This window comes from Erythrolamprus reginae, chromosome 5 (genome assembly GCF_031021105.1).
Source record: "Erythrolamprus reginae isolate rEryReg1 chromosome 5, rEryReg1.hap1, whole genome shotgun sequence".
Lineage (NCBI taxonomy): Eukaryota > Metazoa > Chordata > Lepidosauria > Squamata > Dipsadidae > Erythrolamprus > Erythrolamprus reginae.
In genome coordinates, this window is record NC_091954.1 from 94,149,046 (window position 1) to 94,171,639 (window position 22,594).

Here is a 22,594-nt window from a genome sequence, read left to right on the forward strand (position 1 = left end):
GAAGGAAAAGGGGGGACATGATCAAAACATTTAAATATGTTAAAGGGTTAAATAAGGTTCAGGAGGGAAGTGTTTTTAATAGGAAAGTGAACACAAGAACAAGGGGACACAATCCAAAGTTAGTTGGGGAAAAGATCAAAAGCAACATGAGAAAATATTATTTTACTGAAAGAGTAGTAGATCCTTGGAACAAACTTCCAGCAGACGTGGTTGGTAAATCCACAGTAACTGAATTTAAACATGCCTGGGATAAACACATATCCATCCTAAGATAAAATACAGAAAATAGTATAAGGGCAGACTAGATGGACCATGAGGTCTTTTTCTGCCGTCAGTCTTCTATGTTTCTATGTTTCTATGGGTGGATGGGTGGGACAGCAGCTATATTTTAGCTTCTAGCCCCTATCTAAAATGCACATCGTTGTAAGATGATCTGTCTAAAGTGCAGTATAAAAAAAACTATGGATCCACTTTGACACATACTGTAGAAGGCATGAGATTTTTCTGCTACAACTCTGTGCTGGGATTAATAACATGTACAACAAATAGCTGATGAAGTGATATCTTTGAGGCAGCTTAGAAATCTTTCAGGAAGCTGATCAAAACTGCTTTGGTCTGTGTGTGTGTGTGTGTGTGTGTGTGTGTGTGTGTGTGTTTGTGTTTGTATCTATGACAGGACAAGGATCAGGTTTGTTTCTGGAAGGGCAATCTCTCTATTTAAAAAAACCCAATCAGCTTGAGATAATGCTGGTATATCTTTGCAGAGTCAGTTAAACAAGGGAAAATCCATTTGTAAACCTAAGTTGCCTTTAATTTCCATTAATATACATATATGTCCAAATTACCGAGAATTCATTGCTGAGCTGGAAAGATGTCAGAAGTTTTTCATTTATCCATTGTAGGCTGAAACCCCCCCCCCCGTCTCTTACTCTCTCTCTCTCTCTCACTCTCACTCTCTCTCCCCCCACTCCCTCCCGCTTCACTTTGAGGCTTTCTGATGCCTATAGAGTGAGCTCAACTCAAAGGTTTTGCAGTCTCACACTTGCCTGGCATTCTGTAACAGTCAGATCACGCTCTGTATCATACCAAGAATACTGTGGCAATATCTGATTTCTACCTTCTCTTTTTTCCTCTGCAGGTGTTCTAGCAACTTCACAATGCATCTGGTAATGTATACCTTTTATTAAAGAAAGCATTCAAGGCTTGTTTTCTGAAGCTTTATTTTCTGAAGCTTTATTTTCTAAGTGAATGGAAAAGGAATATAGTGCTGATTGAAATATTGTGTATGTGTGTATTTGTGTTATCTGTAGATGTCTGTGCATATGTAGTCACAATTATGTTTAGAATCTTAAGGCTGCGTATACATTAAGTCTCTGTGCAAACGGTTCCTATTCCAGGGAAATTTCCTTCCTGCACAGTGCTTGGGCAGATATAGATTAGTGAACAAGCAATTTATAATGAGTTAAGTTTTGAAAAGCAGATCAAAATTAAAGCAGCTGTTCACACCCGTTTGTGTCAGCTCCGTGATAAGGGACTTCTCTGACAGCAGTAGAACTAAAGCAGGACTGGATAAATATCTAGGGGCTATGAACTCTGAAATGGCAAAGATTTTGCTGCTGAGGCATAATTTCTGTAGATTTTAGAAATGTTCTTTTACATTTTTACTAGTGCAGGGGGAAATGTGACTGTACACACTTCCAAAAAATCTCACAGGGCTTCTCAGCTTCTTTATTTAGGAAGCACTACGGTCATCCTAAAAAAATGAGACGGTGAATCGTAATTGGATCGTGAAGTCAGAGTTGAGTTGTTTGCCCATTTTTGTGGGTTTGTTTTTGTTTTTCAAGGGCCATGTGGCCACACATTTGTGTTAAAAAGCCATGTAATATTGTTAATGTGTGGTCTGTCTAATTGTGCTGGCTGTGGGACTTTGGGCTTAATTATAAAGCAGTTTTGGAGGCATTCAATTTAAATTGCTTTTGAGGAGAATGTCACTAGCCTTACTGGTGCAAAAGCAATTTGATAATTCAGCTATAAATTAGCTTATACGAGAAAAGGCATCAATGAACTAAAACTATACAAATATTACTCCAAACTACATTTGGTAGTTTCTCAACCAAATACCATAGATTCTCAATGGTATTTCTTGATAGACAGGTGTAATATAAAATATTTATTTATGTTCCTTTCCTTAAACTGGCCTTGGAGTAAACTTCACTCAGCAATATTGGATAGAAACCTAAATAAACTTTCATAGGATGGCGCTGTTGGATTGCATAAGGACCTATAAATATATACTAGTTTAAAATAAAATTCTTATCTTTAAATGTTTACTGTATTCCTATCTAACAGAAATACTGACAGTCTATTAAAATTGCCATTTTTAACAAGTCCCTGTCAGTATAATATGGAACAAAAATCTAATGCTAGTATTAGATATACATTCATACAGATTTCTTCCAAATGTTATTATTTAATTAATAACTTAATAAAATGAACAGTTTTAGAAAGGAGGAGAAATGCTTGTATTTTATAGAGGATATTTTGTTATTAAGTCCAGATATGCTTCACAAGTGGATATGTTGATTTTCTTGTAAACATATTCTTATTTCATTATGTTATTCCTTTGAACTTAACCCTTTTCTTTTGGGATATATTACAGTGTATGCTATATTGATGTATTGGGATATACAGTATTACACAATGTTCTGCTATATTGATGTATTACGTTATGACACAAATTAAGTGACATCATGATTTTGCACCTCCTTGTAAGAGTTCCTAATTTACTGTATATAGATCTCAAAGCACCATCACCTAAGCATTGATACTTGAAAAAGGAACCACAAGGTGATATAGAGTACAGTTAGTACAGTCAAAACTGGAGATAAACTGAGTGAATGCATAATTTTTCTATGTTTGCGAAAAAGGTGATACGTTTCTCAGAGAAATTTCATCAATTTCTAATCCATATTTTACTGCAAAAATGAATTTGTGGAAATCAATATTTGAAATTAATATAAATTATATTGTGAAAATCCTACAATTTGCTAATAAATCATGCAACCCAATTTGAAAATTTTATGTATCCAAAGCGACATAAGGTGTTATTAGTGAGAACTTACATAGTTAGAAGTGTGAAGAATGTTGTACATCTTTAAAACAATAAAAAAATTAAGCTAATAATTTCCCATATGCTAAATATCTCTGAGTTGTACTTTCTAGTTTTCTCATAAACAAATTTATTCCTTGTTATCAGGTTCCATTTGATAGGATATACATGGTGTATATCCAACATAGTTTTTTTTTTCTTTTCTGTTTTTGTTTTCTACAAAACTATGTTTAACAAATCATGGTTAAAAATTCTACTTACCATAAAATGTGACCAAAGGTCATGGTTGATACAGTTTAACATAAAAATTATACCCTTTTTTCAGGTTGTAGTTTTGCATTTGTTACAAAATATTTGCTAATATTTAGAGAATATTTTGTTGAAATTATTTATTTTATTCATGGATGTTTTTCGATTGTTCTTGCAGTGCATTTTGGCTTGATATTGTGTACTGGATTGGGAACTCATCTAAGTTTAAAGTTCTAAAATATATTTACTAGATAGTTTATTACAGACTATTTTGTTAATTCATACAAATGTACATGTTGATTTGTGATGATTACATTATTCAAAGAAGATTAGATTTTAATTTCTTCCCATTGTCCAGCCAGAGCTTTCAAATACATTTGATAATGGCTGCCCATATATTAGAAATGTCACTGTATACAAATTGCCAACTTTGGAACTTAATTACAGAGCGAATGCATAATTTATTTGAAAGTAACCTCAGTGGCGTAAAATACTATAATTGTGCCCTGTTTGTTTACAATTTAATTTAGTTTAAGATTCCAAAACTTCTATTATTGCCCGCTTTTGCTTTTTATGTTACATCTAAATAACAATTGTGGCGAGACTATTAATGGTGATTTTCATATAGTTTTTTTAATGGTGATTTACATTTTCGTACAAAATGTTCAGATTAGGCAATCTAATCTTACTTTCAATATTTTGAAATTTCTAAAAGCATAAAAATGGATTCACATCCATGTCTTTGGACATTCACTGTCATGCAGGTCATGGCTAATGCCCTAATTTCAAAATGCAATTGGACTTTTTGTTTTCTTTGAAGACATTTTGATTCTCATCCAAAAAGCTTTTTCAGTTCTGAATGAATAGCAGAAAATAGAAGAATTTATATTCCCTGCAGACTGCAGTCATTTGGTCATTCGCACTTAGAGGTTTGTATGTGCTCTCAGGGTCACCTGAATAGTGCAAAAAGTGTGTGGAACTTTCTTACAGCAGTTCCAAGAAGGTTCTACATCCATCAGGTGACCCCGAAGGCACAGATAAACCTCCAAATGGCCACAATGATTCCCAGAGAGAGTTCTAATGACTGGGTGACTGCAGGGAATAAAAATCCTTCCATTCTCCATCATTCAGTCAGAACTGAAGAAGCTTCTTGGATGAGAAGCAAAATGTCTTCAAGGAAAAAAAAAACAGTTGCCTCTAGAAAAGCACCTTTGGGATTAACAATTCTGCTCAGCCAATAAGGGGGAGAAAGCGTGATTCAAGATATTCTACTTTGGGATGCAGAAAAGGGATGCAGCTTTGATAATTATCTAAGTTTAAGTTTCCGTGGCTGGTAAATTTTCTGAAATCAGTCATTGTTTGAGAAACATAGAAACATAGAAACACAGAAGTCTGATGGCAGAAAAAGACCTCATGGTCCATCTAGTCTGCCCTTATACTATTTTCTGTATTTTATCTTCGGATGGATATGTGTTTATCCCAGGCATGTTTAAATTCAGTTACTGTGGATTTATCTACCACGTCTGCTGGAAGTTTGTTCCAAGGATCTACTACTCTTTCAGTAAAATAATATTTTCTCATGTTGCTTTTGATCTTTCCCCCAACTAACTTCAGATTGTGTCCCCTTGTTCTTGTGTTCACTTTCCTATTAAAAACACTTCCCTCCTGAACCTTATTTAACCCTTTGACATATTTAAATGTTTCGATCATGTCCCCCCTTTTCCTTCTGTCCTCCAGACTATACAGATTGAGTTCATTAAGTCTTTCCTGATCCGTTTTATGCTTAAGACCTTCCACCATTCTTGTAGCCCGTCTTTGGACCCGTTCAATTTTGTCAATATTTTTTTGTAGGTGAGGTCTCCAGAACTGAACACAGTATTCCAAATGTGGTCTCACCAGCATTCTATATAGCGGGATCATAATCTCCCTCTTCCTGCTTGTTATACCTCTAGCTATGCAGCCAAGCATCCTACTTGCTTTCCCTACCGCCTGACTGCACTGTTGTACTATTGGCACAGATTTCCATGTAATCAGAGAGCAAATATTGTGGAATACTTTCCAGTATCAAATGTGATGGGGGAAGTTTTGAAAATATTGAGCTAATGACTCACATTAGGTCAATAAGGGCAAACTGGAGGCAGATTGTGAAGAGATGCTCGAGGTAGAGAATTTTATGTGATGAGCCAAAAGCAAGGTTACAACATTTCAATAAATTGACAAGGAGATCCATAATGGAAAAGGAAGCAATTGGAAGAAATGGTTAGATAATTTGGTACCACGGAGTAGTTTCAACTATTACTACATAGAAAACTTTCTGTTTGTTGGCTCTTAAAATGTATAAATTGAATGACATTTTGTGAAGTAACTTTTAAGGATAGATATAGTAAATAAATTAGATTAGATTTATTCGATTTGAATGCCGCCCCTCTCCGGAGACTCAGAGCGGTTCACAGCACAAAACATGGTACAAATCCAACAATGAAAAGCAATTTAAAACCCCGAGTATTAAAAACAATCATACATCTCAGACAAACCTTGCGTAAAATGGGAAACGGCCCGGGGGAGTCAATTTCCCCATACCTGATGGCAGAGGTGGGTTTTGAAGAGTTTGTGAAAGGCAAGGAGGGTGGGGGCAATCCTAATCTCTGGGGGGAGTTGATTCCAGAGGGTCGGGGCCACCACAGAGAAGGCTCTTCCCCTGGGTCCCGCCAGACAACATTGTTTCATCGACGGGACCTGGAGAAGGCCAACTCTGTGGGATTCGTGCGGCAGAAGGCGGTCTCAGAGATATTCTGATCCGATGCCATGAAGGGCTTTATAGGTCATAACCAACACTTTGAATTGTGACCGGAAACTGATTGGCAACCAATGCAGACTGCGGAGTGTTGGTGTGACATGGGCATACCTGGGGAAGCCCATGATAGCTTTCGCAGTTGCATTCTGCATGATCTGAAGTTTCCGAACACTCTTAAAAGTTCTGATATATTATGTACCAAAACAAAATATATCTGAGGATTTCTGTTAATAAAAGTTGGAGGGGAGTTTGAAAAATTTGTATTAGAGTCTTACAAACACCAGCAATCTCTCAATGACTTCTAATTTATGTGGGACTGATATTGAGAATGAATACTAAGAATTGTATAATATGTTTTGAAAAGAGCTTGTGGATACACGAGGCATTTAAAAAGCACTCTGGAAAGCAATATGTTTTCCCCCACCCCAGTTTGCAGAGGTTTCCATGAATAACTGCCGAATTAACAGAGAAACAGAGAAGTGAACAGATGTGTTATGTTTAGCAGTTCTGAATAAAGTTGACAAATGCCTACTTCATTCATATAAAATCAGGCACCCTTGTGCTTAAAGCTATTAAATTTCCGGTATGTAAGAAAACCTTTTCTCGCCTTCATTCATCCTGTTTCTTTTACTTGTAACCAGCTGACCCGCACAAGTTGTTGCTTCCTTTAAGCTATTAAAATTAAGTGGATGTCATATTTTGTGTATTGCAGTACTTAACCTATGTTCTGCATTGGGTTATCTATGCTGTACATCTATCTATCTAATGATGTCCGTCCATCGTGCTCAAAGAGAACCTTGACATCTAATGGGTTGTGGGCTGTACACGATGTGTCCACAGGTGGCTGTTGAGGCCTATACGGGCACAAAATGTTCTGCCACATGTTGTGCAGACATGTGTGGACACCATTGTCACAACATTTGCAACTCTAGCTTTGCAGAGTGCTCACTTCTCTTCTGCTATGAATGTACTTCTGGCCTCAGATGTCTGGCATCCTTGGTGGATCAGTATGTTGGTTAATCTTGTGTCAGGGTTTCCCAGGAGGTTGTGTTGATATCAAAGGACTTGAAGGAGGCTTTCAATGGGTCTTTGTATCACTTTATTGGTCCCCCATGCAATCACTTTCATTTAGACAGCTCACCATAGGGGCGCTGTTTAAGGATGTGATTGTCTGGCATCCTAGCAACATGGCCTGCCCACCGTGTCTGTGCTGTCATCAGCAGGGTGGGAAGCAGGGTGACCTCAGTGTCAGACACTTTATCCTGCCACTGGATCCTCTGGATTCTACTGAGGCAGGACATGTGGAAGTGGTTCAGTTGCCTAGCGTGCAGAACGCAGCCGCGAGAGCCATCCTGGAGCTTCCCAGATTCGCCCATGTTTCTACAACACTCCGTGGTCTGCATTGGCTGCCGATCAGTTTCCGGTCACAATTCAAAGTGTTGGTTATCACCTTTAAAGCCCTACATGGCATTGGACCAGAGTACCTCCGGAACCGCCTACTACCGCACAAATCCCAGCGGCTGATAAGGTCCCACAGAGTTGGCCTTCTCCAGGTCCCGTCGACTAAACAATGTCATTTGGCGGGCCCCAGGGGAAGAGCCTTCTCTGTGGCGGCCCCGGCCCTCTGGAATCAACTTCCCCTGGAGATTAGAACTGCCCCCACCCTCCTTGTCTTTCGTAAATTATACCGCCAGGCATGGGGGAGTTGAGACACCTTTCCCCCAGGCTTCTTTATATTTTGTTTCATGTTTGGTATGAATGTGCTGTTTGGTTTTTAAATATATGATAGGGTTTTATATGTTTCTTTTAATATCAGATTTATTTTTCTATAATATTGTTTTTATTGTTGTGAGCCGCCCCGAGTCTTCAGAGAGGGGCAGCATACAAATCTAATAAATAATAATAATAATAATAATAATAATAATAATAATAATAATAATAATAATGTCTCCTGTATACAGTCCAAGTCTACTAACTACCCAACAGGATAGTTAGCACTACTGCTCGGTAGACTTTGAGCCAAAGCTCAAACTAGCAAGGCTTATTCCATGTTGGTTCCATCTGTCTAATGGAGCCCCATTGAGAGTAGTAAATTTCTTCTCTAATAAATGAAGATTCTCACTTTAAATTTGAATATTAAAGCAAAGAATTTGTATTCACTTTTGTGTATTTGTCTACTGAGTATATTATTTTAGCTGATAGTTCTAACCAGACCTTTGGTGTGATTCTTATTTGGTCTAAAACTGAGGTCACTGTCAGTGTTTTAATTAGAGAATCATATTTCCACTATTTCTTATCAAGCCTTTTAAATTTCCATCTTTGAATAAATCTTGATTCCTGGTGATTGCCTGCAGTTTTCTTGGCAATATTTTCAGAAATGTTTTATTGTTATTTGTCACCATCTCCCAGGTTCTAGTCTGGTGTCCTTAACCACTATATCAATGTGGCTCTATTTCTAAATAAATAAGACAATAAATAAATTAAACTGATGCAGCAATTTCTTGACTTTTCCCAAACCTGAAATATAGGCAGTTCTGAAGTCCTCTGATAAACATTTGAATTTAACATAGCTCCTCAGGCTGTAATACAATTGTGGTTACCTACTTACCTCTTGGTGTGTTTATAAGGAGTGGTCTTGAGAAATGCAATAAGTGTTTGTCATATCAATTAAGTGGAAATTTTACAGACCAAGGCTGTAGATCCATGTGATAGAAAATGTATTTTGACATAAATAATTTGTTAGTATTACTGTAGCTATATTTCTGTAAGTACATACTTACGTAAAATAAGCATAACTTATATATAAGGTACACCTAACTTTCATTTCCATATAACAAAGTGGACAAAACACATTTCCAATGACAGTCATTTGTGGTTTTTTAACAAAATATGTACTATATGTCTTGAAGCAAGCTGCCCATTGCACACAATTTTTTAAATTCTGCATTTCTCCATGCATTAACAATAGTAATAGCACTTAGACTTATATACCGCATTTTAAATTATTAGATTTGTCAATATAGATTGTTTTTATCACTGTTGTGAGCCGCCCCAAGTCTGCGGAGAGGGGCGGCATACAAATCTAATTAATAATAATAATAATAATAATAATAATAATAATAATAATATAGTGCTTTACAGCCCTCTCTAAGCAGTTTACAGAATTACCATATTTCCCCAACAATTTGGATTGTCATTTTACCCACCTCCGCAGGGTAGAAGGCTAAGTCCACCTTGAGCTTGTTAACATTTGAACTGCCAAATTGCAGTCAGCTGGCAGTCAGCAGAAGTAGCCTGCAATACTGCATTCTAACCACCGCACCGCCATGGCTCATTACCTGTCTTTAGTAAACATTCATTAATATAATACATAAATCAATCAATCTACTTGTTTTTATTTGCACCATTTGTGTACAACTTGTTTATTTATGTATAAATTGTTTACTCCTCCAAAAAACCCAGCTTGGTCTTCATTACATTAACTTTTAGAGTCATATTTCTTGCTATTTTACCCAATCCATCTAACATTTACTGCAAAGAATTCAGCTTCTTAGTCAATATCTAGGCATTGTCTAAGGGCTAAAGTACACACATGCTCAGATTTCCAACCACCATTTATTTATTTATTTGTTTGTTTGTTTGTTTGTTTGTTTATTGTATTTGTACGCCGCCCCTCTCCGTAGACTCGGGGCGGCTAACAACAGTAATAAAAACAGCATGTAACAATCCAATACTAAAACAACTAAAAAACCCTTATTGTAAAACCAAACATACATACAAACATACCATGCATAAATTGTAAAGGCCTAGGGGAAAAGAATATATCAGTTCCCCCATGCCTGAAGGCAGAGGTGGGTTTTAAGGAGCTTACAAAAGGCGAGGAGGGTGGGGGCAATTCTAATCTCTGGGGGGAGTTGCTTCCAGAGGGTCGGGGCCGCCACAGAGAAGGCTCTTCCCCTGGGCCCCACCAATACCATACCCCTAACATCACAACAAGCATTTTTATACATTTATAAATACCTTAAATCAGGGATCCACAACTCCCGGTTGGCATCAGTCTGCAGCATAGCAGAAACTGGGCCATGGAAAAAAGGAAAGCTCCATCCAGGAATGCAGGCAGCACATGAATCCATGCCTCTTCCTCTTCGACAAGCTCCGGTCTGTGGGAAAACCTCTCTCCACGCAACCGATGCCTGGTGCCCAAAAGGTTGGGGGGCGCGAGCTTAAACAACCAAATAGACTTACATTTTCTTGTCTTACTTCCTACTCAGTGTTAAGCATTTTCTAAGGATTTTTGTGTATGTTTTTTAAATTATGGGTTTTTAGTTTTAAATATTAAATATTAGATTTGTACTGTACATTGTTTTCTATTACTGCTGTGAGCCGCCCCGAGTCTACGGAGAGGGATGGCATGCAAATTTTAAATAATAATAATAATAATAATAATAATAATAATAATAATAATAATAATAATAATAATTCCTCATATTCTAATGCAAGATTTACTTCCTTTACATGTTGCATTTATTGCATTGAAAAGGCAACCTTCACTTGTATATTTGTGTAAAACATCAATTCAACCAAAAATGCATGCTAGTCATTTCCGACTCTAGGGTCATGGCCATGTGACCAGCATAACTAAATGCCAGAGGTGCATGAAGTGCTGTTAACTTCCCAGTAAAGTGATCCCTAATTTTCTACTTGCATTTTTAACATGCTTATGCAGCACTAAGGATTCCAACCGCTGAACTGCCGACCCTCTGATCAACAAGCTCAGCACCTTAGTCACTGAGCCATTGCATCCCTTAATTCAAGCAACAGATTTCTCTAAATCAACAAATATGCATATAACATGAATTGCAGATCAATCTTATGAAATAATCTGCAAATTCGTTGTCTGTCAAACACCCGGTATGAATCTGCAATTTCAAATCCTCTGTTGTCAGAGTATTGGTTCCTAGATTATACAAAACAGCAAATTCAATATCTGCCAAACTGATTTGGCTACTTATCATCTCAGACAGGTTCTTATAAAATGACAGAGAAGATAATAACATTAGCCTGAACTTTTTAATTTATTGGCAGTTGAAATGCCCATGCATTTAAAGACTTTGGTTTGAAAGCTTCATTCACATTAAGTAGTGAGGTATCTTTTTTTGAAATTCTCTATTTGCATTACAATTTGTTGTCTCTCATGCCCTCATCACCTCGAGGCTCGACTACTGTAATGCTCTCTACATGGGGCTACCTTTGAAAAGTGTTCGGAAACTTCAGATCGTGCAGAATGCAGCTGCGAGAGCTATCATGGGCATTCCTAAATTCGCCCATGTCACACCAACACTCCGCAGTCTGCACTGGTTGCCGATCAGTTTCCGGTCACAATTCAAAGTGTTGGTTATGATCTATAAAGCCCTTCATGGCACTGGACCAGAATATCTCCGGGACCGCCTTCTGCCGCACGAATCCCAGCGACCAGTTAGGTCCCACAGAGTTGGCCTTCTCCGGGTCCCGTCAACTAAACAATGTCGGTTGGTGGGGCCTAGGGGAAGAGCCTTCTCTGTGGCGGCCCCGACCCTTTGGAACCAACTCCCCCCAGATATCAGAGTTGCCCCCACCCTCCTAGCCTTTTGTAAGCTCCTTAAAACCCACCTCTGTTGTCAGGCATGGGGGAATTGACATGTTCCTTCTCCCTAGGCTTATAAAATTTATGTATGGTACGCTAGTGTGTATGATTGGTTTTAACTTGTGGAGTTTTTAAAATTAATTTAAATATTGGATTTGTTGTACATTGTGTTGCTGTTGCTGTGAGCCGCCCCGGGTCTGCGGAGAGGGGCGGCATACAAATCTGATTAAACTTAAACTTAAACTTCCCATCAATTGTTTTATTTTTTTTTAAAAAATTCAATTTTGGGGTTTCCTCCCAAATATTCCTTAGCTTTACTGAATCACCACAGATGCTCTGGCATTTCGTACTGTAAATGTCAGTTTTATTTGACTAGGCACTTCCTCCTCTATAGTCCAATTTCATTTTGCAGAGTTTGGAGCATGGCTCCTGCCTTTCTAGAATGTACAAGGGAGTTCGTTATACTGCCAATGTGAAAAATCCAATAGTGTTTTATTACTATTGTTATTGTTGGTCATCCAGTCTGCCAGATGTTTACACCAGATTTGGCATTTTTATTCACCTGTCAAGTCCTTCTCAAGTATCTGGAATAGCAGATACTGTTGTTTCTTTCATTCTTTTTTTTTTTTAAAGTCCTTTATTAAATTTCTAGAAAAGATAACATATTTATAAAAAAGGGAATTAAGAAGGAAAAAATATGGAAGAAATGTGCAAAGGAATAAAGAAATAGAAAAGGGGAACTTCTAACTTCCTTTGATGCAGTAACCTTTTGATCTAAAATTCAATATTACACAGTATTTCTATAATCATAAAAATTGTAATTGTCAAAACCCAAAATTGATATAGTATTTCTTTTGATTTTTAACAAAAAAGGTACAAAATTGGCTTTCACATAGAAACAAAGCTAGACCAAGTCCTTTCTTTAATCAAGAAAGTTGATTTTATTGCCTCAATCAGTTCCATTAAGTTCACTATTCATTTTTCTCTTGTGGGAATCTGTAAGTCTTTTCATGTCTGTGCATACAAACGTCTAGCTGTAATTATAATATATAAAAGCAAAGTCCCAGGGTTTTTCTCCAATTGTGAATCTATCAAACCTGAAAGATAAACTGGTGGTTTCAATTATACATTTATTTTAAAAAAATTCTGAATTAAAATATATATTTGATCCCAATAACTCTTAGCCATGGTTTAGTTATAAGTCCAAAAAGAGGATTGTTGTTTCATGGTGCTAAACATAGGATCATAAGAAGAGCCATGTTGAATCGGGCCAAAGCTCATTGAGTCCAGCATTCTGTGTCACACAGTGTCCCACCAATTGTACGTGGGGATCTTGAGCAGAAAGAGAAGGCAAAACCCTCCCTTTCCTTTCACCCACAACAAATGATACCGAAGGGAATCCTGCTGCCTCAACCAACATAGACATCTGTTTCAATAACCACTGATGCACTTGTCATCCATGAATCTGTCCAATCCTGCCTTGAAGCTATCCAGGCTGACAGCTGTGATGGCCTCTTCTGGAAGTCAATTCCAATGACCCTCTGGGTGAAGAAATATTTCCCTTTATTTGTCCTTACTTTCTTACCTATGAGCTTTAGGGAGTGCCCCCTCATTCTAGTATTGTGTGATAGAGAAAATAATGTTTCTCCATCCACCTTTTCTATCCCATGCATGATTTTATACACTTCAATCAAGTCACCTCTTGGTTTCACAAGGGAGGTGCTCCATTTCCTTGATCATTCTTGTTGTCCTTTTTTGCACCTTTTCCAGTTCCATTATATCCTTAAATCCTTCGTGAGGTATGGTGACCTGAATCACTGTACTCCAAATGTGATCTCACCATCAATTTGTACAGAGGCAATACAACACTTGCCAACCTATTTTTGATTCCCTTCCTAATCTTGCCAAGCGTGCAATTTGCTTTGTTTACTGTTGCTGCACACTAGGTTGACATCTCCATTGAGCTGTCCACCAAAACCTCAAGATCCCTTTCTTGGGTTGTCTCAGAAAACTTGGTCCCCATCAGTTGGTAGGTATAATTGGTGTTCTTTGCCCCAATATGCATAACTTTGCACTTGTTTAGGTTAAAATGCATTTGCCACTTTGTTGCCCACTCACTCAATTTCGAGAGATCTTACTGGAGCTCCCGACAATCAGTTTCACTTTTCACTTCCCGGAACAATTTAGCGTCATCAACAAACCTTGCTACCTCACTATTTACTTCTACATCCAGATCATTAATGAATAAATTTAAAAGAAAAAGGTCCCAAAACTGAACCTGGAGTACACAACTTCTCACTTCTTTCCAGGGTGGGCTACTGCCCAGAAGGGGGAGATTTAGTGTGGTAGCAAAAATGGAGCTCCACCCCAGAGCACCCAATTTGCACTGAAAGATATTGAAAGAAAATGCAGGGTGTCCTGCATAAGCCACGCCCACCAGAAAGGTATTGTCATAGGATGTAATCAGTTCCAAGTGTAGCTACCTTTTGCAACGGACTGATGATGATTTTGTCAATGCAAATGGTGTTCAAGTGGTGCTCCAGTGCATCCAAAGTGCCAATTGGTACCATTTGTGTTTTCTTTTGTCACAGACGTTCTAGTTCTATTTGTAAATGTTTGTATCTGGTAATTTTTTTCAATACTTTATCTTCTATTTTTCTATCTTCAGATATTGCCATGTCCACTGTTGACAGTTTTTTTGTCTTCTATGACAGGCAGTGCTGATTTTAAATTTTAAAATCCCAAAGCACTTGAGCTTCTTTGTTTTCTATTCCTTTGACTATTTTGTGGTCTCACCTGTTCTTGCTTGCAGGAAAATAGTATCTGCCAATGCACAATTATTGCTACTTTATCATGCCATTGTTTGTAGTCAGTTTGTGCAATGTTCTTGCAGTATAAGATGCACCTTAGTTTTGGGGGAGGAAATCTACCTGCCAGGTATTCATCTGGCTAGCATCCTTAGTCTGTTCGGCTTCAGCACATTATTTTATCCCCTGGTTAGGGCTGAAAAACCTTTTTCAGAGGGAGTAGGAATGAAAACAAGCCTGCAAAGACTTAGGGCAGGAAAAAAAACTTCTTTGGAGGGAGTAGGAATTTAAAAAAAGCTGCAAGCCAGGAAGATCGTTAGCACATAGTTAGGGCTGGAAACAAAACTTCAGAAAAGCTACATTCAAAGTATAAGAAGTACCCAAATTTTCAGCCTCTTTTAGGGAAGAAAAACATGTGTCTTATACTCCCAAAATATGGTAGGTGATCCCTAGTTTCTTCACTTTTTTTGCAGAGGCAACATTTGCTGTCTTTTGCTGTCTTCTCAATTCTGCTTAATTATTATTCATTTCATATTAGATACATTAATTTGTCTTCAGTCATGCTTTAAACTGATGAATGAAGGGTTTGGTTTGAGACAGAGTGGTCTTTAAATAATTCAAAAACTATAAAAATTATTTGTGTAAAACCATGACTGTTAGAAATTGCAATAAGGATTTTCCTAAACTTATTCATCATCAGAAAACTGGTCAAACAAAACAATCTCTATGTACTTATCTTTCTGTCCTTGGCCAATCATGTATAACTTTTGTTTATAGGATAATAAAATACTAGAGCAAGTTTCAAAAAAAATTATATTTTTTACTTATATAAGTTCTAACTTATTTATGGACAAGGTTCTCGCCCATCTGGTTGTTGTATCATATAGTTAAATTTATAGGTGTCAAGGACTTGTCTCTTGCTTTATAATGAATGTCCTGCACCTTTCTGTTAAATCTAATATGAGATTTTCAATAACTTTTTGCAAGTTTTTACATGCATTTATTCACAACTGAGTACAGGAAGCATTAGAGTGTAAAAGTAATATCCAAATATTTAATTCCAAAATATTTCACATTATGAATTCCCAAGAGTTCTTTTTCCCAGAAATTAGAATTCCTCTCCATTATGTATGAGTCTTTATTATCATCCACTTTAACTAATAAATAAAACCATTAATCTTTATGTTAATGGACAATGTAGGTTAATCACAGTAGATAACAACTCCTATGCATAGTTCAGTTTTAGTTAAAGAAATACTAAACAGGCAGAGAAGAGAAAATGTTTTGATTTGAAAAAATATTACTTGGATTTCTACAGTAGCTTAAAACCCAAGATAAATGCGATTAATAGTTCCTTGATTTTCAGGAATTATATCATCACAGATTCCCCCCCACCCCAATTTTAACATTTTAAGGGTATTTAAAGCTATGTCACTTGTGATGGAGAGTGAAAAATAGCCTGGATTCTCTCTCTAAAGAATGAAAATGAAAAGATGAGTAAAACTAAAAAAAGATAACTGATAATCCACTGTTCTTTCAATACGATTTTCAACATGTGTAGCAAGGAACTACTAAGGAGAAAATCAGATCCCCACCAACACTGGCAGGTCAAGCTACTCTACATAAGCAGAAAGTGAACCCCATACTTACCAGCATTGAAGATGTTACCTAGTTGGGTAATGAAACAACTGCAAGCAAACAACCAAGCTCAGGGATGACCAAGGAGTCCACAGTTCAACTTTGAATTATAGATTTTCTTCTATAGGTTTCTGGATAATTCTCACCATGCGTCGAAGTACCAGGTAACATTCAAACTAAATGAGATCCTGAGTCAAAGTACTCCTCAAAGTTACAATATATTTCTGTAGCCATCCTGACACCTACACAGGGAAACCTGGATCTGAGTTTCCCACTCAGTCGAAAGTTCACATCCCTTGTCCCCCACCCACAAACTTGTCATGTTGCCCATTCAGATTGTGCCAGCATGGCCAGTCCTTTCTTTGTTTGTGCCTATGTGGGTGGCCGTAGGATGCCCTTGAACCATTCGAAAGAATGCTTTGTGGCTGCAGCAGCTCCCTACTGAAATCACCCTTCCCAAGTTCCCATAAACATCATGTCTTCTATAGATAGCCATTAATTTATCACCAACTTCTGCACTGGCTTGTCATCATGACTACTTCCAGCTGTCATTTTGGGCCGTTGTTTTCAGGGCTTTCTTCTACAATATCTGGATCAGAGGTGGATTCCTCCTGGTTTGGACCTGTTCACCCAAACTAGTAGCAACCTGTTGGCTTGTCTCGGTTATACTATGAAACCTTCGAGAACACCGAGCAGAGAATTTTAACAGAGCGTAGATGTGTGATAAAGCCAAGACACAGACTTAGTTAAATAAGTATTATTTACATATAAACAAAATATAAACAATCCAGAATAAGCACGAAGCAAATACAGAATAATAAACACCGAGCAATTACAAGATAGAAGCACAAAGCAAAATACAATATAGATAATAAGCACGAAGCTAATACAAGAAGATACGCACGAAGCGTAAACACAACTCCCCCTTCTCTCAGGCAAAGTGAAAAAGGAAATGACCGAGCAGAATAATGAGCTTTTATAGCTTCAATGAGGAAGTGACGTAACAGGCTTGAATATTAACTCTTCAAGTACAAGTTAACTCTTTGAGTGCACATTAACTCTTTAAGTACAAGTTTGGTACAAGTGTACAATATGCAGTTTACAATGGCAATCCCTAACAACCATGTACCCTGTACTAACACAACCCACTGATGATGTCACAATGACATCACAGAATCGGTTCTGTCAGTGCCAGTCCGTGGGCACCATCACTTTTCCTCTTTTGAGCATGAGCAGAAGCCGACTTTCCAGAACTGTACATACCATCTTGTTTTCAGTTTTTGTTTTGGATTTTTTCCAGATCTTTCAGCCTTGCGCATGCAGCGCCATCTTGGATTTGGCTCTTTTGGAGGGATTTTTTTCCAATTTTTTAGGTACTGTGCATGTGCGCGCCCACTTTGCAGGCACGCACCCATGGGGCGCAGCCACACAGCACAGGAGGAAGTGAACCAGCAGCGAGGTAAGTTAGAACCTACCCCTGATCTGAATATTGTGTATTTGAATAGATACCCATAAATCAGGAATGGGGACTGAGTACTGTCTTGATGGATTACAGCATTTCATGAGTCAACAGGCTTCATTGTTGAAAGGGTATACATCATTATATGAAGAAGTTATTTACATAAAGGTCTGTTTACTTTCCTATGTTCCATTTGTGTTGTACTAGACAGTATACTGAGGTTTGCTGTATTGATAATCTCAGACAAAGACTGAATATCCTTCTCCCTTGATTTATGAACATATATTTTAGGTATTATTTTGCTGAAAAGAGTACCATAAATTCTGTTGGCAGTTATCTCACACACATTCTCTTTCTCTTTTTTTCTAATTTTTTTTCCTGTAATTATATTTTAAATAGATTCAGGCAAAACTATTTCCTTAGACTGAAGAGTTTGCAACTTCCTGTTACATAATTAGTTACAATATTATTGACATTGCCATAAACATTGCTGGCTAAATTGATATCAGCTTTGGGAGTTATTAGATTTTCATAACATGGTGCCTCTTTTACCCTGTAAGGCGTTCATCATTTTAGCTTTAATGATTAATAAAGAAAATGGATATTAAATTTCGCTGTGATAATTCTAATTTTCTCTAAACAAGAAAAATATTTATTCATATAAATAAATGAAAATGGGTTATATTGACCTTATCTGGTGGGGTTATTTTTGTTCAGCAAGCTGAATACTATTGCATTCTAAATGTTCTGACAATACTGTCATTAACAATAGTGACAAAAACCTTCCTTTGAAACAGATTTTGTCCCAAAGAATCAATATCCTATCACTTGTTAAAGTAAATTTGGGACAGACTCTCCTGTCCTGTCTTGTCAGATAGGGTTGACATACTCCTGGTTCTCTCCTTGAAGTAATATGTTCTAGTGGAGGCTAGGAAGTGTTGTGGTTAGCTCTGGCCCAGCTCCTGCCCCAAGGATTGTGGATGTGGAGGAGACATCCACATGCTGCAGGCCTGTTTTGCCCCCGGTGGAATCTGATGATGAAGGCTCCTCTGACCAAGAAGACATGAGTGACAGGGAGGAGGAGAGTGTGGCAGACAGCTCAGAAGGAGATCAATTATCTAGCTCCTCCTCGGATTCGGAACAAGAGTTAATGATACAGCCACGCATGCGGAGAGCGATGCATAGGCAACAACAACTGAGAGATTATTATCAAAGAAAATGAGGCCACCTGTGGTTGGGTGGGGCTGTGGTAATTAGTGAGGCTGCTATAAATGTGGGTTTGGCCATTGTGGAGAATTATCTGATCATTGTGTTTCGTGCCTGCTTTGCTGACTTTGACCTTTGTGTGCTGATTTTTCCCAGCTTTGAAACTAAACCAGAGCAAAGTGTGTTTCACTTTGTGAAAGAAGGACTGTGAATTGCCTCACAGCTGCAAGCTAAGTATCACAGAACTGATAAGGGACTTGTACAAATTACCAGTTTGTTTGGAGACGAGTGCTCTTTCCTATACAAAAAGAGTGCTTCGTTTATTTGCATTTTCGGTATAAAGAACATTGTTTTGAATTTTCAAACGTGTGTGTGTGTCTGAAATTGTATCTGTGCATTTTCGGGAGGATTCTACCAGAGAGCTCGACAGAACAGGAAGTACACCTTTTCCATGGCAGAGCCCTACCCTTTTAGCTCTCCATAAAACCCTAAAGCAGTGGTGGCAAACCATTTTTCCCCTCAGGTGCCAAAAGCTCGTATGCACACACTAACGCACCTGCTTGAGTGCCCACACCCATGATTCAATGCCTGAGGAGGGAAAAATTGCCTCCCCTACCCCCTCCGGAAGCCCTCTGGAGGCCAGAAACAGCCTCTTTCCCAACTTTTGGTGGGGCCAGTAGGCCCGTTTTTCACCCTCCCTAGGCTTCAGAGGCATCCCTCCCTCATCTCCCCAGAGGCCCTCCAGAGGTCGAAAATACCCTCCCAGAGCCTCCATGCGAGCCGAAAATCAGCTGGCTGGTGCTCACATGCATGCTGGATACGGTAATGGCTCACATGCCAGCAGATATGGCTCCGCGTGCCCCCTGTGGCATCCATGCCATAGGTTCGCCATCACTGCCCTAAAGACTTGACTTTGGAAGCCCTTTGTAAAGCTGTTCCCTGTGAGAATAGGTTGATAGGCAATCTGTTGCATGCAAGCCATTGTATGACACATACAAGACTGGATATAACTTGCATTAGTATGTTAATTGTTCTTTCATTGCTGATAAAACTGTGGAAGTTTCTCATTTTTCTACAAATTTAATACCAGCCTCCGTAGCCAAGACATTCTGTCCTGTGTCTTGCATATCTAGATAAAATGGAAGGAAACTAACCATAAATTCAGGCTGACAGAAATGAGAATGCTGTGGTGAGTTACGGTTTTCCGCCACAGCAGTATCCGTGTGCTGTATAATCAATGTAAAATGGTTATGAAAAGAAAATGGACCATTAAGAACTCTTACTATCATCATATTGTTCCTTCTAGCTCTTTTTTCTTCCCTCCTTAGGCAAGAATTATTGCCTGTTTTTGTTTTTATTTAAAGTTTCCCCAGGACGGCTTAAAAATACAATCGATTAGCAGCAGTGCTATAAAATAACACTGACCAACCCCTTCCATTTTTATTTAAGACTCTTTCCTACTTCAATTTGAAGCTGCTTGATTCTCATGCCTGAAATGGCCACAGTAAAGGTCCAATGTTCTGTATAAACCAGAACATTGCAACTCTAAGATATGTGGACTTCAATTCCCAGAATTCCTGGCTGGTAGAATTCTGGGAGTTAAAATCCACATATCTTAAAGTTGTTAATGGTCTAGTACAGTGTTTCCCAACCTTGGCAACTTGAAGATATCTGGACTTCAACTCCCAGAATTCCCCAGCCAGCATTCGCTGGCTGGGGAATTCTGGGAGTTGAAGTCCAGATATCTTCAAGTTGCCAAGGTTGGGAAACACTGGTCTAGTAGACCATACTTATTACAGACCTTAACTGGTGGATTCCCCATGCTGCTTTCCTTCTCACCTGTGACAGCAAAGCAAGTCCCAATTGCTTCCTGTTTGATGGACTTTGAAAATGGTTTCCATCAAGGACCCTGATGGATTATCCTCCTTTCTCAATTCCCTTTGATTCTGATGTTTTCTTATTCATTGGTGGATTGATAAGATTGGAAGAAAGCTCCCCCATTTTACCATTTTTCTTATCATTTGAGTAAAAGGGGATTTTTTTTAAAAAAAATAGTAATTAAGGAAAATTCCAAAAGGCCTGCATTTTACCAGTCCTGTTAAGGCTTTGGAGTATGGCACTGATTGATCTTTCACTCCACCTTGGACTCCATATTATCACCCAGAACCACAGGGAATTGCATCTGGAAGCATCACCTTTAAGAGGTAAGACTTCAAATCAAAGTCTGCTGTCACTAACTCACTATTCAGAAAACTAGTTGCTTGGGGTACTACATTAAAGCAACAGGAAAATACATCCGTGGTAAATATAGAGCATTTTTCAACAAATCCACAATGGGCACTATTGAACTTACATACGATCTCAGCAGAAATGCATTGGGAGATTAAGCAAATTGCCAAATTTAATTACCTGAAATTCATGCAATGTAGCTCTCATATCCAATATGCATTCAATAAGAATGTAATGATGCATTACTAATTAGAGATTCTTTCAATTTTCAACAATGGAAGTTTAGATAACTTTCCTTGTGTTGGACACCTAATAAGTGGAAAGAAAAATTCTATGCTTTATAGAAAGGTACTAAAGATTCTTAAATTGTGATCTTTCAAACATAATTAGAATAGGGGAAAATGACTCCTATAGAACTAACTACATAAAAATAATATTTCATTAAATCTGAAGCAAAAAAAAAAACAACCAAGGGAGGCAGACGGGTGATCAGTTAAAAACCTGAAAAAAATATTAAAGGAAGACAAGGAAATAGCTGAAATATCTGGAAAAATGTTAATTCTTATTGAGGAAGAATTTGTGTAAATATGTAAGAAGTATAAACATATGCATCGTCTTCAGACAATATCTGAAGACCAATGCTGCATATTTTTCCTAAATTAAGTTCTAGTTAATCCAGTGGTACTTTTTCACATGGAATCAACTTAGTTCAATGTTGAACTGGGTCATGGGTAATGGTTGGTTGAACTAGTGTATGAAAAAAATAAGAAAACTCTATAAGTTGACCCAGCCAATGTATCATAATTTTTGTTTGGAGCTAAGGTAGCTTGCTGCTGTCATGAAGTCTAAATGTATGGCTACATGTATGTGCGTGTGTATTAATTAAACCATTATATGTGAAGCAAACAAATGGATCCACCCTAGATTTTCCCAAGGCCCTCAGCCATCCTAAAGGTATGCAAAGACATAGTAGAAATGGGGGAATAAGATGATTTTGGTGTCTTTTTCTTGCTCAGGCTCACTATGGTTGACTAATAATTACAAAATGAGAAACAGAAAAGGAAGTTTGAGCTTCCAATCTCCTTTATGGCAGGAAATGTAATCACCTTTAACATAATCCCCCATAGAGAAATCTTCAGTTGGTCAAGGATGGACATCAATTGTCATGGAAATCTGGTGAGGTTCTATATGACAGCAGCTGGAGGTCTTTGAAAGATTGCAACTGAGGGTATCATCATTTAGATCAGTGTTTCCCAACCTTTTTTGAGCCACGGCACATTATTCATATTTTCAAAATCCTGGGGAACACTGAACGGGGGGGAGGGGGCGGGGGGGCGGGGGGGGGGGGCTGAAGAAAAGTTTGGACAAAAAAAATATCTCTTCCTCCATTTCACTCTATTTCTCCCTCTTTCTCTCTCTTCCTTCCTTCCCTTCTTTCTCTCTCTCCATCCCTCTTTCTTTCTTTCTTCCTCTCTTTTTT

General features: G+C 38.0%; 1 protein-coding gene across 2 annotated transcripts in view; it reads left to right on the top strand.

The window, feature by feature from the left end:
* The window catches only part of SCHIP1 (schwannomin interacting protein 1), a 560,589-nt gene that overhangs the window by 19,387 nt on the left and 518,608 nt on the right, over positions 1-22,594 (top strand). For both annotated transcript variants that reach the window (XM_070753548.1, XM_070753546.1), the window contains exon 2: positions 1,139-1,166. In XM_070753548.1, the coding sequence (XP_070609649.1) occupies positions 1,139-1,166 (28 nt within the window). The remainder of the gene's footprint in view (positions 1-1,138; positions 1,167-22,594) is intronic.